The sequence below is a fragment of the Cnephaeus nilssonii genome (genome assembly GCF_951640355.1).
Source record: "Cnephaeus nilssonii genome assembly, chromosome: 9".
NCBI classification, from domain to species: Eukaryota; Metazoa; Chordata; class Mammalia; order Chiroptera; family Vespertilionidae; genus Cnephaeus; species Cnephaeus nilssonii.
Genome location: NC_137080.1, coordinates 3,345,562 through 3,361,710, shown reverse-complemented (window position 1 = coordinate 3,361,710; position 16,149 = coordinate 3,345,562). Strand labels below are relative to the sequence as shown.

The 16,149-nt window shown below is 59.5% G+C and overlaps 2 protein-coding genes across 7 annotated transcripts in view; one reads left to right on the top strand and one right to left on the bottom strand.

Annotated features, from left to right (window-relative positions):
* The window catches only part of MAP3K4 (mitogen-activated protein kinase kinase kinase 4), a 78,610-nt gene extending 71,578 nt beyond the window's left edge, over positions 1–7,032 (top strand). For all 4 annotated transcript variants that reach the window (XM_079781247.1, XM_079781248.1, XM_079781246.1 and 1 more), the window contains 5 exons: positions 449–608; positions 2,485–2,607; positions 3,201–3,307; positions 5,032–5,211; positions 6,583–7,032. In XM_079781247.1, the coding sequence (XP_079637373.1) occupies positions 449–608; positions 2,485–2,607; positions 3,201–3,307; positions 5,032–5,211; positions 6,583–6,603 (591 nt within the window). In that variant the 3' untranslated portion in view covers positions 6,604–7,032. The remainder of the gene's footprint in view (positions 1–448; positions 609–2,484; positions 2,608–3,200; positions 3,308–5,031; positions 5,212–6,582) is intronic.
* A 138-nt stretch (positions 7,033–7,170) lies between these two features.
* The window catches only part of AGPAT4 (1-acylglycerol-3-phosphate O-acyltransferase 4), a 52,396-nt gene continuing 43,417 nt past the window's right edge, over positions 7,171–16,149 (bottom strand). Inside the window, exons 5-9 of one of the 3 annotated variants that reach the window (XR_013813951.1) lie at positions 15,947–16,015; positions 14,249–14,324; positions 9,247–9,445; positions 7,321–8,610; positions 7,171–7,263 (exon numbers count right to left, since the gene is read on the bottom strand). Coding sequence is in view for 1 of the 3 variants with exons in the window: in XM_079780167.1 (XP_079636293.1) it covers positions 8,516–8,610; positions 9,247–9,445; positions 14,249–14,324; positions 15,947–16,049 (473 nt within the window). In the remaining 2 variants the exon portion in view is untranslated. Of the gene's footprint in view, positions 7,264–7,295; positions 8,611–9,246; positions 9,446–14,248; positions 14,325–15,946; positions 16,050–16,149 lie in introns of those variants that run through there. The other 2 variants (XR_013813952.1, XM_079780167.1) reach the window with 2 other exon arrangements.

Sequence of the window (16,149 nt, the reverse complement as noted above, 5' to 3'; positions counted from 1 at the left end):
CGGGAGCCATGCGACATGAGAGAAGTGAAAGCCTCGGTGTGGTTTTCCTGTTTGGAAACAGCACTGAGGGAGAGGAATGGAGCATCTTGGTGGCTTAGGAGTTTCCAGGGAAGTTGGATGTCGGTGATGTTTAATGTTTCACACTTAGATTCCTATTCGAAGAGGACCCATCTCAGTCCTCACTAATGTAGGACCGGGCAGCGCTGCTAGCCCCTGTCTGAGATTACATGGTGGCTTCGTTTTGGAGGACATGGACTTGCATCCCCTGTGACCCGGAGGTGCGCTTCTCCCGAGGGCTGTGCGATTCCAGACAGGCGGCAGGCACTGCTGTCGGGGTCGAGGTCGAGGTCAGGGTCAGGACAACAAGCGTACAATCCGTTAGAGATGCCTGTGGCGCCGTCTGACCTGCACTTGTGTGCGTGCCCACGCGCTGCGTTCGTTGCCGCAGGAGGAGATGTACATCTTCATGGAGTACTGCGACGAGGGCACCCTGGAGGAGGTGTCCCGGCTGGGCCTCCAGGAGCACGTCATCCGGCTCTACTCCAAGCAGATCACTGTGGCCATCAACGTGCTGCACGAGCACGGCATAGTGCACCGCGACATCAAAGGTAATCTCGCCTTCCCCGGAGCGGAGCCCAGGGCTGAGCCCGTGGCATCAAAGGTAATCCCCGGTGCCGGGCCCCCTCCCCGCCTTCCCCGGAGCGGAGCCCAGGGCTGAGCCCGTGGCATCAAAGGTAATCCCCGGTGCCGGGCCCCCTCCCCGCCTTCCCCGGAGCGGAGCCCAGGGCCGAGGCTGAGGCATCAAAGGTAATCCCTGGTGCCGGGCCGGGCCCTCCCGCCTTCCCTAGAGCGGAGCCCAGGGCTGAGGCCACGGGAGTGGGTGCGCACTGAGCGGTAAGCCGCTCTGTCTGGAGTGAAGTGTGTTCCGGGGTGAACTGTGCCCTATCAACGACCTGCTGGCCCGGGTCCTCACTGGACGCTCACCATCAGAGCCTCCTCTCCGTGGGAGGGACTGTGTCTTGGTATTTGAACGTTGTGAGTGCAGAGTGACCGTGAGGCAGAAACGCTGAGCCGGTCGTGATGAGCAGCCCCACGTGTGGCTGCTTGCTGATGCGGGCGGCTCGGCCCAGCTTCGTCCATGGAGCGCTGTGAGGGCTGACGGGCTCACACTGGTGGTTATAGTGCAGTGGTCGGCAAACTCATTAGTCTACAGAGCCAAATATCAACAGTACAACGATTGAAATTTCTTTTGAGAGCCAAATTTCTTAAACTTAAACTATATAGGTGGGTACATTGTTATTAACTTAATTAGGATACTCCTAAGCTGGCCTTTGCTAAAAACTCAAGGGGCCAAAGAGCCGCATGTGGCTCGGGAGCCGCAGTTTGCCGACCACTGGTATAGTGCGTTCCCCGGGCCCAGGGAGCAGCCAGGTGTCTGCCTCAGGGCATGGGCCTTGCACATCGTGGCCCCGGCCCGGGGGGTGGGTGTCTTGGGGATAATAAAGCAACAAATCACTGCTGTCTCTACTTGGCCCTTAACTGAGGACCCCGTTCTGTCGCATAGTCGGAGGCCAGTCTGAACACGCTCCCTCCGGAGCTGGCTGACTCCCCACTGGCACCAGACCTGGCGTGGGGTGAGGCCCACACGCTCCTGGTGCTGCTCTCCCTGCCCCCTGCACATGCGGTCTTGTTGCCTGCCTCCCGGCCTCCACCTGGCTCTTTGCCAGGTCCCGGCATTACCCATTTCCAGTTGTGCCATAAATACCATACTCAGCCTCTGTCCACGGTCATGAAGTGGAACCTTCATGTCATTGGCAATGGCCATGTGCCATGTGGACCAGCTCTGGAATGACCGCGTCGGCTCGGGGCCCCCCGCGGGGTCGCCTGCACGGGGAGCACCCAAGCCACGAGTATTGGCTGAGCCCGCAGCTCCTCGCACGGCTGCCTGTCTGACCCAAGTGGCTGCATTGCGTTCCCAAGGTGGTGCCCCAGGACCAGGAGAGCAGAGATGTGGCTCGATTGGAGCGGTGTTACCTTGTAGCAAAGGCACAGCGGCCCTAGGAGGAGCGGCCAAACGGGAGACAGTTACAGACTATCTTTCCCATCACAGGCTGAGAGCCGCGCCGGGGGCCGGGCTGGGCCGAGGACAGTGTGGGCAGCTCTTGTCTGCACGTGGCTCCCCGTTCCAGGAGCTGCTGGTTGCGTACACCTCACTCTCAGGGCTGCCCCCTCAGGCCCGTTTTCCCAGTAACGTCTCCAAGTAGCTCTGGGTTGGTGTTGGGATCTGTGCACGGATTTCAGCTCGGAAAGCATTGGTCACCGGAATCTGCACTCATGTTAAAATTGCTTTGCTTTGTGTTGATGTTTGTGAATAAAGCTTAAAATCCTTCTAGGCTGACCTTTTGTTCATAGTTTCATAAACTCTTCTATCACTTCGTTTGTAGTCTCGGTAACCATGTCAACTTTAAACTTCTTCTTCCTTAGGTGCCAATATCTTCCTTACCTCGTCGGGACTGATCAAGCTGGGAGACTTCGGGTGCTCAGTGAAGCTTAAAAACCACGCCCAGACCATGCCTGGGGAAGTGAACAGCACGCTGGGGACCGCAGGTGGGCCCGGCTGTTTGTCTGCACACACTCCTCCCCTCCCGGGTGCTTGGTCACCGGGCCTTCCCTTTGCCTCTTGTCAGCACTGACCTGGACAGCAGGTCGTTCTAACCGGCCAGGGACCACGCCCGCAGACACCAGCCTCCTGACAGTGCTGTCAGACTGAGGAGTCACGGTTCCCTGGGAGGCTCAGGAGGGGAGGCCTCTGCCCTTTCACACTGGGCGTGTTACAAATATTCTGGTCAGAACAATACTGCGTTTAAATGGCAATTACTTGTTTTGATCATTTAGTATCACAAACTTCTACATCCTCCTTTGCAGGTTGTGTGTTATATTTCCATTGTGAATACAATTTATCTGGAAATGTGTACATTCAGAAACTCTTTCAGAACATAGTTTGTCCCCTAAAAACGTCCATTCAGGAAATGGATTTGAAGTCCCTATTCAGGTTTCCCTGTGTCCTAGTGTGTGACTGGGGAAGAGTCCCCCTCCACATACTGTTGTTTTCTCCGTGTGGAGTGTGTGAGGTTGCCCGGCTCTGCCGCATGGTGCTGTGTTGATCAGCCATCCTATCATCACATCTGTGACCTCCACAGCATACATGGCTCCTGAAGTCATCACTCGTGCGAAGGGAGAAGGTCACGGGCGTGCGGCCGACATCTGGAGCCTCGGGTGTGTCGTCATAGAGATGGTGACTGGCAAGGTGAGCAGAGCCCACCTGGAGGGGAAGCTGCAGGGGCACCTGCTGTACTTTCACTGGAGACGCTGCTCTTCCACAAGCAGAGGAGGTTAAGACCAGGGACGGCGGGGATCAAATGCAGATCTGTCATTTAGAGAGCTCTCCAAAGTGAATAAAACATAAAGCCTGAGTTAGAACATGGAGAGTAAGCAGATGCAAAAAGAAACAGGAAGTGGAAAACGCATGTCCACACAAACGGCACATAAATCAACTTTATTTATAATCGCCAGGCTTCGCAGCAGCCAGGGCCCGTCAGCAGGTGAGTGGGTAAACACACCGGTGCTCGTGCTGCGGAATATTACGCAGCGATAAAGACGCACTGTCGCGCTGTGGAGCGGTGTGGAGGAGCCTCCATAGCGGATTGCTGGGGCAGGCGGCCGCCCCAAAGGCCGCACACCACCCAGGCAGGAAGGGACCGGTGGTTGCCGGGTGTGGGCGCAGGAGGGGCGGACCGGTCAGCGCCAGGGTTGCTAGGGCAGTGGAACTCCTGCGTGGTACTGTATCTGACAGTCGGTCTTCTCGGGAAGATACATTAATGAGCGATTACACAAATGTATAAAGATATTGTGTGTGTGTGGCATTATTTGGAAAACAAAAAAGTTAGAGACCTCTTAAGTGTTATTAATAGGAAATTAAATCAATATACAGCTATACTTTGCAGCTGCTGGAAAAGACCACACAAAATGCTTACTAAGGATTTGCTGATATTATTCTTGTTATCTTTAACATAGAAAGATGGCCATGCCTGGCCAGTGTGCTCAGTGGATTGAGCACTGTGGATTGTGCGTTGTCCCATGAACCAGGAGGTCACCAGTTCGATTCCCGGTCAGGGCACAGCCTGAGTTGTGGGCCCGATTCCCAGTGGGGGCTGTGCAGGAGACAGCTGATTGATATTTCTCTCTCAACAATGATTCTGTCTCTCTCCCTCTCCCTTCCTCAATTTTTAAAAAAGGAAAGAAATATGGCCATGATACCTGTTACTTTAGTCCAGCCACACATCTGAGGAAGAGGGAGTTCTCACATGTCACAGTCAACAGTGGCCACAAATAAGGATGACATCACAGACTGAATTGTTTCCCCCTGAGTCTCCTTTTCCCCGTGATCATAATAAAATAAGCTTTGCAGTGATAGAACTTGATGCTCATTATTCAGCAAGGCAGCATATTAACAACACCCTAATGATAACTATTGAATTTTGGTTTATTGACATTTTCCTCTCACTTTATGTATTGCATTCTTCACTTGCATGATGATGGCATCTCGATGATGCTGGATTGACATCCACATGGGGAGGCACACTGTGCCCGCCCTGCTGTGCAAGTGGTTTTACTGGACCATGGCCACACCCTCACATACATGAGGTCTGAGGCTGCTTTCCTGCTGCGCTGGGGAAATTGAAGAGTGACAGAGACCCTGGGGCCAAAAGCTAAAATATATATTACTAAATATTAGACCCTTTAAGTAGGTTTGCCAGCTCCTGGTATATATAGGGTGTCCCCCAAAATGTATGTGCACACTTTGAGTAATTATAAAAGTGGTGTTTATTAACGTACATTCCATGTTCAAAATTGAGCTCGCAGCTGTTAAGGTCTGGTCACACTTTTTGGAGGAGATGCCTAAAAAAGATGGAGAAGTTGCCTTTTTTATGACCATGTAGTACTAAAACGTGATTTCTTTTCTCCTTCTAGAGGCCTTGGCATGAATATGAACACAACTTTCAGATTATGTACAAAGTGGGCATGGGGCACAAGCCCCCGATCCCCGAGCGGCTGAGCCTGGAGGGAAAGGACTTCCTCTCCCACTGCCTGGAGAGCGAGCCGCGCCTGCGCTGGACGGCCAGCCAGCTCCTCGACCACTCCTTCGTCAAGGTGCGCCTGCCCGCGGCTCCCCACGGGGCTCCAGTTCTGCCTGCAGCTGGCTCTTAAATGGGAAATGTCTACATCTGAAATGGAAAGGGGCGTTTAGTTACGCCTGGGAATTCTGTGTGTGGCTTTTTCTGGAAGATGTTCATTGTGGTTCTCCTGCTTGGTCCATTTGGGTGGTGGTAGAGGTGCCCTTGGACTGTGAAGGGCGTTTGTGCGGGCTGGTGACTGTTCTCTGCTGGGAGTGTGGTCCGCCTGAGGACAGTCAGCAGGCTGGCCTCACTGAGGAGAGAGCGGCTGAGTGACTCGGACCACGTTCGCGCTGTGGTCACGGTGTGGCCCTGCTGTAGGGTCAGCTGATCCCGGGCATCCCTCTCTAGCATGAGGTGTGAGCTGCTTGGGAAGGTTTGGCCAGGCCCTCTGGCTCCTTAACCTCACTCACCCTGGGCACCTCGGGAAGGGGGTGGGGTGGCAGACGGAGTGGGAGAGCGACAGGCACACGGCTAGGAGGGAAGAACTGCCAGGAACTGGGGAGGTGAGTGGGAGCTGACAGCACAGGATGTGAAGGGCGCAGAGCGGGGCAGGGCCGGGCCCAGGAGGAATTCCAGGTTCTCGCTAGGGTGACCTACTGAACAGTGAGGGAGAGGCTGGTCAGGAAGCTGCTGGCAGAGCTCACGGGCTGGGCGTGGAGGTCAGGTGTGTTATCGGCGATATTGGAGCTAAACGGCCATGAACACTCCTTGGGTGTGATGGTGAGTGCAGGGAAGGAGCGGGAGGCTCTCAGGCTGCAGGCTGGGTCCCGGGGTAGGAACTCCCCACTCACCGGGAGCTACAGAGGCTGCTCTTCAGGGGAGATGAGGTGAGGGGTGTGGGAGCACCTGCCTGGGGACTCAGTTGGGCCTTGGGTATTTGGGGCTGGCACCTGAGAGAATGGGGAGACAGATGGTGCAGGAGAGCGCTGAGGGAGGGATGGAGCCCAGGAGGAAACTGGGAGGGCCTGCCCGCCAGGGAGCTGCTGATGCAGAGGGCGGTGCTCCTCGGGGTGAGCGAGGCTGAGGAGCCACAGGTGCCCCGTGCCCTCCCCCTCGGGGTGAGCGAGGCTGAGGAGCGAGAGCTGGACCCGCTTTGGGCTCTGTAACTAAAGAATGTGCTGCTTCACTGAAACGTGGAACAGCCCGGCCGACCTGCTGCTGTCAGCGCGTCCTTAGGAGCGGTCAGGGGTCAGTCCTGGAGCAGTGACAGCACTCCCGGTCCCTGCGCCCCGGAGGCCCCCCACCCCCGCCCCCCGCCCCCCGCCAGGCGCCGCAGGGCACAGGACGCATCTGCCTGTGGTCTCCGTGGAGCGCAGTGGGCTCAGCTCTCTCCTGCCTCCTGCAGGTTTGCACGGATGAGGAATGACGCGGAGCCGCTGTGGCTGGGTGTGCACTCGGAAGACCCGTCACTACTGTATGTAACATTTACATGAAGACGGTGCCTCAGGCCGGGCTGCACGGCGACGCGCCACCTCCGCTCTCCTGCGTGTTCACCTGGCACGGGGCTGAGTGAGTGTCCACGAGGTAAAGAAGCTACACGTTAAGTGCCATTTCTACTGTACACGGACCGTCGCCTCGTCACCGTTCTTCGGGGACGGACCCGGGACGTCTAGTGCTCTGACCGCCCTGGTTCAGAGCCGGCCGTGTCCCCTCCTGGCCTTGCTCTCCGTCTGCCGAGTGCACGACTGTGAACCTGCCCTGGCGGCGGCGGCAAGCCGCAGGTTTGTCAGCAAAAGGCTGATGAATGAAATGGAAGAAAAAGGCTCTTTTTTCAATAAATGGTTTATTTTAGGAAAGCGCAGCTGCCTTGTCTTTTGTAGCTTGTCACCCTCGGAGGTGGGCACTGGTGGGGATGGGCACTGGCGGGGTGGGCACTGGTGGAGGTGGGCACTGGTGGAGGTGGGCACTGGTGGAGGTGGGCACTGGTGGAGGTGGGCACTGGTGGAGGTGGGCACTGGCGGGGTGGGCACTGGCGGGGTGGGCACTGGCGGGGTGGGCACTGGCGGGGGTCCTGCGGCTCCGAGCCCTCGGCGCAGGGAAGGGTCATGCACTGCTAGGGCGGGGAGGGCAGCGGGTCTGAGACCATCTTATCACCAGCAAGCTGCGCCCGGTACCTCGGAGAAGCGAGGCTAATCTCTTGCTGGGCTCGGGGAATGCCCTCTGACCTCCCTCTGACTCTCCTCCCTCGTCTCACACATCCGAGGGAGTTGGGAAGCCCCTGCACCCTGCAGTCTGTTTTGCTTGGGGACCAGCCAGACCGTTCCCCTCGACCAGGAGCAGCCAGGCTCTTTGTGTCCATTACGTCCCCTGCTGCTGGGTGTGGCTGGACCGTTGTCACAGGATTTTACGTCCAAGTCCCTGTTTTTCAGGTCTACTTACGACTGTATTTGAAACACACTAATGTGTGTGTGTTTTTTTAATTTTTAAACATCAGTGGCTACTTTACAAGGTTTTGCGTGCATTTGTTTAGAGAATGCAGCGGTCGAGAGCTGTTCCAGCATGACTGCCCTTACGGACAGGTGTGCCCTCTACAGACGTAAACTGGGTGACGGGCCAGCCCGCCGGTGCGCAGCTCCTGCTCCGAGGCCCATCAGGCCCACTCCCTGCTCCCAGGCGGCCGCTTGCCGGTCTCGGGTGGCTGGTGTTTTGAATGACGTCACTAGAGGAAGTGCCTGGAACTCCCTGCCCGCAAGCTGCATTGCTCTCCCATCTGTCACACTCTGCTGGTCTCTGCCTCACTGAGATCTGCGGGGCTGACCTGAGCTGAGACATGGTCAGACGTGTCTGTCTAACCGCGTGGCAGGAGGGAGGGGTCTGTGGAAGCACCACAGAGGAGCCAAACACTCGAATGCTTTTTTGGAGGCATAATTTAATCGTCTCACTACAGCGCCTTCGCTCTACCTGGCCATCAGGGTTACAGAAAACAGCACCAAAGGATGAAAGGGACTCCCGTCGCTCCCCATCCCTGCCCTCCCCCTGCGCCGGACACCGCGGCCCGACCACAGGCAGGGCTGGCAGGCAGCCTCGCACCCTCCCCTCATGTTCTTCCTCACGCACGCTCGCTCGCACGCACTCACACACAGGAAGAGAGAACCGGAACCCACTACAGCACACGGGCAAGGACAGATCGAAGCACGTCTTCCGCCCCACCCAGCGGCGTGGAGAATAAAGCCCTGCCGCCCAGCAGGGACTCGCCCAGCGCCCTCGCTGGGGTCGCACCGGGGGGACCGACAGCGCCCCCCGCTCCCCAAGGTCCGCTCGGGATGGAGCGTGTCCCGTCAGTCCTCCTGCTTCTGCTTGCTGTCCATGTTGCCGTAGGCGGAGCCTTTGTCGATCTCCGTCACGCCGATCATCCATCGGACCCCCATGGAGGCTGCAGGGGAGGGCAGGGTGTGAGGAGGCTGCGGGACTCCAGCAGAGCGCACGGGGCTGGGGGCCGCCCATCCTCCCTGCTAGCTCCCCGGGAGCGCGGGCACGGCGCTGGCCGGACCAAGTGACACACAGGAACAGCGGGCCGTGTTGGCCCCGGTCTGAGGCCTTCCCATGAGATCAGAATGGCAGGCCTTGCCGGCTGCACGGCTGCACGTGGCTTACAGAGGGCACGGGAGTCTGGTGACTCGGGGTGCGACTTGGGGGCACAGTCAGGGAAGCTTAGTAAGGCTCATCCTGGAGCCCGGAGAAGGGGAGCTCACACAGTGCCGCCCTGTCCCATTGCCTGGGGGCAAGCATTAGAGCCGACAGGCAGAGTCCCCGCCTCCCCCGAAAGCCGCAGGGCTGGCCGCAGAGCAAGTGGAGGAGCCGCAGGGAAGCCTGTGGACAAGGGAGCTGGGAGCTGGGCCCAGGCTGCCCGCCCAGAGGCGGCGGGTACGCAGGGACGGGACTCACGGGACTCGGTGGACGGGCCTGGAGTCGCGTTTTCCCTGGCGGCCTGCAGGCTGTGCCCCTCGGGCGGCACCGCACCCCACACCGCTGAGCTGTCCCCACTGGACCTGCACCGCCGGCCACTCACCCACAAAGAAGACGAGGACGAAGCCGGCCAGCGTCAGGGAGGAGCCGCTGCTGACCATGCTGACGAGGAAGCGGACGAAGGGGTAGAGCAGCAGCGAGGCCCAGAAGAGCCAGTTGAGCAGCGTCCAGGGCCGCCTCCGGGGCACCATGGGCGTCTCGGGGAAGGTGCCCGTCTGGTAGTACTCCTCCTGGAAGGCGTCCTGGGGACGGAGAGGGACCTGAGTGCTCTGCGGACACCTCCGGCTCCAGCAGGCCCCGAGCCCGCTTCCCGGGGGAGGGTCAGCACGCCCCACGGGCGGCTCCTGCAGGCCCCTAACGGCTGTCCCTTCCCACGGTGACACCTGGAGCTCGTCACTGAGTCTGGCCGGCCCACGTCCGTCCTGCTCTGCTCCCTGCGGCCTCCCGGCCTGGGCAGGTGACCAGCCTGAGGCCCAGGCCTCTGGGCAGGAATCCCATCCTCACAGGTTGGTGGGGAAGAACCGGCCCTCAGGGACCCCCGGAAGAGGGTGGGGTGCAGACCTGTGTCCTGCACCGGGAGCCCGCAGCCCCAACCCTCGACGCCCGCTGCGCCTCGCCTCCCTGCTTGCGTTCACATGCGGGCGCGGGAGGAGACTCGGGGAGGCCCGGCATGAGGTCGGTGCCCTGGCCGGCACCCGGCTTTGCTGCTGGGCCTCCTCCCTCAGCGTCAAGTGACTGTGACTCCAGACGGCCAAAAGGCCCACAGGCTCCTGCGGGGCTTGGGCAGATTCCCGTCGACGGCCCACCTGGGACCGAAGCCAGGAAGTCCGCGTGTCCGTGTCCCCATGTCCCCGTGTGCGTGGTGCACGGAGCAGGCCCAGCGGAAGCTCCCGTGGACGGCGGGCCCAGCCAGTGCGATGGGGGCACCCGTGGGCTGTGTCTGCAGGCGAGGGAGCCCCGGGAGAGCGAGGGCGAGACAACCTCTCGGCTCAGCGCCACACAAGCACGGGGTTTCCCGTCTCTTAATTATCCAATCCCTTCACACCCACAACAGTTCAAGTGTCCTCAGGGCCCCCGGGGCTGGCACTGGGTGCCCGTCGGCGCCCGCCTGCCCTGGAAGTCCCCGTTCTCTCAGAGCCGAGGCTTCTGGGAGACGCTTCCATGGACTGCAGGGCCTGGGTTTCTTCCTTTAACGACTCGAGACGGAGACGGCTGAAGCGTATCGTACTCTCCTTCCCCAGTCGGGTGCAGCAGCAGGGGCAGAGTAAAGTGCTTTGTGACCACAGAGTCATTTTGGAAGAACCCCTGCCCTCTCCCCGGGAGATAGGACCTCCCTCCGCGCCGTCCCCCTCCCCAGGAGCCGCTGTGGGCAGTGGGCAGCTCTCCGGGAAACCCAATGGTCAAGCAGTTACAGGACAACGGGCTCTGTGCGAGTGCCCCTCCCCCCGGAGCTGGCCACCTACACAGACCCCGAGATGGCGCCTGGCTGTGCTAAGGCCCCTCAGGCCACCTCCCTGCCAAACGTGGGTGACTTCCCTCGGCCCAGGCTGGGCCACCAGGAGCCTGGTAACTAGGCGGAGGGGCACCACGGGCTGACTGTCCGCCTAGATCTCATCAGCTGAAGCCTAACTTTGGGGGTGCAGCCCTTAGGAAGGAGACCCCTGAGAGCTCCTCCCTCCCTCCGAGGACGAGGGCCAGGACCGGAGTCAGACGATGGCCGACGGCACCCTGAGCTCCTGGCCACCCAGCCTCCACCCGGTGAGCCGTGAATTCCGGTTGCTGATAAGCCTCTGGCCCCAGGCCCCGCTCTGCACCCTCCCAGAGCCGCCCCACACACCCCAAGGCAGCGCAGAGCGTGGCTGCGCTCACCCACTTGGTAATTTTCACCATTAGCGGCTCATCTCCAGTCCCCTCGCAAGCCAGGCTGCGGCCCAGGAGGTACCTGGTCGGGAAGGAGAGGAAGTGGGATGGCTCTGGGGAAAGGTGTGCCGCTAAGAACGCCAAGCCTGCAGAGAGCTTTTATAAAAACGTGTCTGAGCCAGAGGAGTGCCTGGAAGCAAGCGCTCCGCAGACGGGGAAGCGCCCGAAGGTGGCAGTGGGCGCTCGGTGCGCTGGGACGCAGGGGGAGCAGGACCACCTGGAGGCGGAGGCGGCGGGTGGGGATGGGTACGGACAGTTAACCAGATCACGTGCTCTCAGGGCCGTTTATTCCGAAGGCGTGCGGACCTCGAGGCACAGAAACCATGAGCGGGGCTTGCTTAAGGCACCGATCACCTCGCACTGGTCGGAGGTTTGGGGGTGAGCGCCTCGGCCTGCCCCGTTAGGGACTGTGAGGAGACCACCGGGAGGCCGCTCCACAGAACCCTTCTCCGTCCCCAGCTGGGCCTCGGCTTCAGGTTCCCAGGTGCCGGCCTGGGAACGGCTGTGGTCCCCAAGGACCACGTGGGGGTGTGAACGGCTTCCTAGAGCCCACACCCCACAGCCAGCAGGAGTCCCAAATGCCAGCCAGCACAGCCAAACCTCCACTCTGGAATGTCTCCCTTCCCGAAAAATTATGTTCTCAACCTCGTGATTCACGGGAAAATGTCTCGGTTGTCGAACAGAACTTCGGCTCTTGACCCAACAGCCCTTTCATGCTGACACCTGTGTGATCAGTCACTCGACTCAGGCGACAAAGGAGAAAATGTGCGGGTTAGGGTTAGGACTAGGGTTAGGGTTAGGGTTAGGACTAGGGTTAGGGTTAGGACTAGGGTTAGGGTTAGGACTAGGGTTAGGGTTAGGACTAGGGTTAGGGTTAGGACTAGGGTTAGGGTTAGGACTAGGGTTAGGGTTAGGACTAGGACTAGGGTTAGGGTTAGCATTAGTGTTAGGGCTAGGACTAGGCTTATGGTTAGGGTTAGCACTAGGTTTAACATTAGGGCTATGATTAAGTTTAGGGCCAGTGTTAGGGTTAGGGCTAGGACTAGGGCTAGTGTTATGGTTATGGTTATGTTTAGGTCTAGTTTTATGGGTATGGTTAGGGTTAGGGCTAGGATTATAGTTAGGTTTAGGGTTATGGTGGCGCCAGGGCTAAGCCTTGAGTTTTATCATCTCAGAAAATTGTGCCTCAATCAGGTGGCCTGGCTGGAGGACACGCTCCTGGCCCTGATGATGTTGGGGCTGCATATGCTGTGGATTTGTTTTCGTGGCTCTTTACAAATGGATTCATTTCTTAGGCCTTTTCTGAGCACACTTTTCTAAGAGTGGCATTTTCTCGGCCGCCTAACGGGTCCAACAGGCAAACAGCACCAGGAAAACCTGCCCCGTGTGGGATCCGGAGGGAAAGGATGGCTGCCCCGTTCCTGTGGGGCCCTGGCGTCCTGTTAAAATCCTGGCCCTCACCCTCTCTGGGTCTGAAGCAGCGCCCTGGACATGCGATTCCACGTCACACCTCAGGCCTCCCTGGAGGAACCTGAGCTCGAGGCCCAGGTGCCCATTTCCATGCTGGTGACAGGGATGCCCAGACCCCATCCGGAGAAGAGAGCAGCAGGGCAAGTCCTGGGACTGGTGTTTGAAAGGCATCCTGGGAAAATCACGCCATTGGAGAACACGGAAGTGACTTCATGCAGAGAGTCGGTTGGATCTTCATTTTCAACCTGAGCTGCAAGTGTCTCTGCTTAACCTGGTGGCGCAACTTGGACCCAAACCCTAAAACATGCCCCAACGAGGGTGTCAACTGTCATTCTCCGGGCCGGAGGCCCCAACGTTCCAGGCGCTTGTCTTCTCACGAGGAACCGGAGGAAAGCAGCAAACGCCAGGCGGCCTGTATTCATAGGGTAAGGACACCCAATCCAATCGATTCTAGATGAGGAGCTGGTTTGGGCGGAAAGTGTACGATGGATCAGAACTAAGTGTTTGCTGGGTGGTGAGACTTGGTCATAAAAATGCCTTCCTCACCCAGCCAGCGTGGCTCAGTGGCTGAGCAGCCATCTATGAACCAGGAGGTTACGGTTCGATTCTGGTCAGGGCACATGCCCGGGTTGCTGGCTTGATCCCCAGTGTGGGGCGTGCAGGAGGCAGCTGATCAATGATTCTCCTCATTGACTAGAGGCCCAGTGCACGAAATTCGTGCATGGTTAGGGTCCCTAGGCCTGGCCGGCGATCAGGGCCGATTCGTGGGGCAACCAGTGGGGTGATCGGGGGGCCCCTGCTGGCACCCTCCTTGGCTGGCCTGGCGCCACTTGCTCACTGGCTCCACCCCCTGCCACCACGGGTTGGGGGCTGTGGGCTGGGGGCAGCTCCTGTGCTGAGCATCTGCCCCTGGTGGTCAGTACCTGTCATAGAAACCGGTTGTTCCATCATTTGGTCAATTTGCATATTAGGCTTTTATTATATAGGATGTTTCTCTCTCTCTCTCTCTCCCTCTCCCTTCTTTTCTGAAATCAATAAAAAAAAAATATTTAAAAAACCCAAAAAACTTGTTGGACCATAAACCGATGGATTTATGTTGTAAAATAAATAGTTGCCTTCCTCACCAGGGGGAAGCTGGACTCTCCACCTTCCGTGAGTCGGAGCAGTTTGGACAAGAATGACCAGACTCCCTCTGTCCTGTGCTCGAAGGAAGAAAGCAGTGGAAGGAAAGAGGAAGTGGGAGGCCCTGGGGAGCTGGAGCACGATGGGGGGACACTGCAGAGATCACACCCGGCCACAGGGAACCCCGTGTGCTTCCTGCTTACGCGGCGGTGCAGGGAGCCCGGGCGCCCCGAGATCGTGTGCACTGCTAACGGGGCACCACGCCCCCAGGGAAACAGACAGGGGCCGTCGGGGCCAGCACGTCCTCTCCCGTCCGCTACACCCAGAGCATCTTTCTGCGACGCCCTGAAGAAATACTCTGCTGTGCTCTGTCCCTGCTACGCCGAGGGCCCGCTCCAGGTCGTTCACAGCTGGGGTCCGAGACCTCATCCAATGGCAAAGCTCGCCACCAATTCCAGGGGCCCCCGTGCGCCCACCGAGCACCCGTGCACCCCCAGCACCGCTAGAAAGGGGGCCGGAGCCCGCGCACTGACCTTCTCCTGGTACAGCCTGTGCAGCCAGGCCGAGCACTGGTCCTCGTCCTCCGGGACTTGCTCCAGGGGGATCCGCCTGCAGGGCAGAGGGAGAGCTGGGCCGGCGCCGAGGCCGTGACGGGGCCCCTCAGCCGCCGGGAAGCGGGCAGGGGATCCACATCCATTCCGGGCACACACCGGCCGGAGGGCAGTCATGGCCACGGGAGAAGGACCAGGGGACAGGGCCTCTGCTCCTCGCTCCGTCGAGGGCACACTGCCTCGGTTTCCACAGGAGACCGCCCAGCACACACAGACGCCGGCTGACTACGCTGTCCGCCAGGGAACGGCGTGAGGCCACCAGCAGGGCCTCGGGGAGCGATGGCAGACTCTGCGAGGACTCCGCCGACACAGGACACGTGTCTGGGGGAACTAATGCTCCCGGGGAAACCAGGGCCCCCAGCTCGGGGCTCAGGAGGCCGCGGCTGGCGCTGGCAGGGGCTGGGTGCAGCGCGGACACGCTCCTTTATTTCTCACTAGGGGCCTGCAGCAAGGAGGGCAGTGTCCACCACACGAGGGCCTTCCCGAGGGCAGGGTGCGAAGGGGGCTGTCCCCACTCCTCGAGCGCTCGGCTCCGAGATGCATCCTGACAGCGGGGCTCCCCCCACCCCGGGCCCCGCTGGCCCGAGTGCAGGTGCTGAGGACTCGGGGGACAGACCTCGCTTCACCGCTGGGAGGCCTCCTCCTGGGGGGGGGGGGGGGGCTGCTCGCCCCCTCCTAGGCCTCACCACTGGGTGATACGGTGGGCGGTCCCTGCAGGGCTTACAGAGGAAACAGTAGTAATTGTGACCCTGCTTCCCTATTTAAGGGGGAACCAGAGTTGCTCCGAGATAGGAGACAGTTTAACTGAGGCTGTGGGTCCACCAGGAAAGTTCGAGCTTTTCCTGCAGCCAGTGGGGGGGGGGGGGAGGGCAGGGGGGCTCAAGCTCTGAGCTCCCTGGACTGTGTGTAACTGAGCACTGTGAGGCCTTTACGTGATATCCATGTTCTACAATACTTGGCTGGTCTCCAGCTGTGGGCGCTCAGACCTTCTCAGTCAGACAATCTACCGCGAAAACCCGTCCCCGCGCCCCGGCCGCGGGGTCACCACGTGGGGCCTCACTGCGGGAATCACACGGTCGTCTTCCCTTTGTTTCCACTAATCCTGACAACGTGGCAGGCGACGGGGTCGGAGGCCTTCTGTGAGCTGCTAAAAGGCGACTGACCGGGTGTGTCTAACACCCTGGGGCGTGTTTTCAATGAAACCGCTCCAGCCTGCGCTACGCACACACGGGAGATGCCACGGCATGTGCATGTGTCTGTGCATGTGTGCGTAGTGGACACATCCTCCAAGAAGGGGTCCACCAGACAGCCCCTCACACGCGTCTCCAAGGCTGTGCATACCGATGCCCGTGTGTCCGGCCTGAGCTCCACGGCCAGGAGCCGGCGAGAAAGGACCTGGAGGGGAGCCCCCGCCCGAGTACGGACAGTGGACAGTGGGGTGTCCCGTGAGGGCATCATGGGAATGCAGGTGGGGACACGCGTGGTGCCGCACAGGCTGCGGACCCGGGGCATCGGGCAAGTCCCGGGAAGCAGGGCCGTGGTCACTGATCTGCTCACTTAGGGTGGGCGTGGCCTCCTGGAAGGGGCGTGGCCTTTCCTGGAGGGGCGTGGCCATCTTACCTGACATACATGTCTGCATGGTATTTCTTTCCGTTCAGGACGCCCAGCAGGGTGGGGTTTTCATTGTTTCTGAAATTGAGTGTACAGTCATATACAGCTGAAACTATAAAAAATAAAACAAATACAGAGCAGTATATAGCGTGTGAGCCCAGTTTTGTTTCGCAGACACACACACGGGGAAACAGTGATCGGAGCGCGAGCGG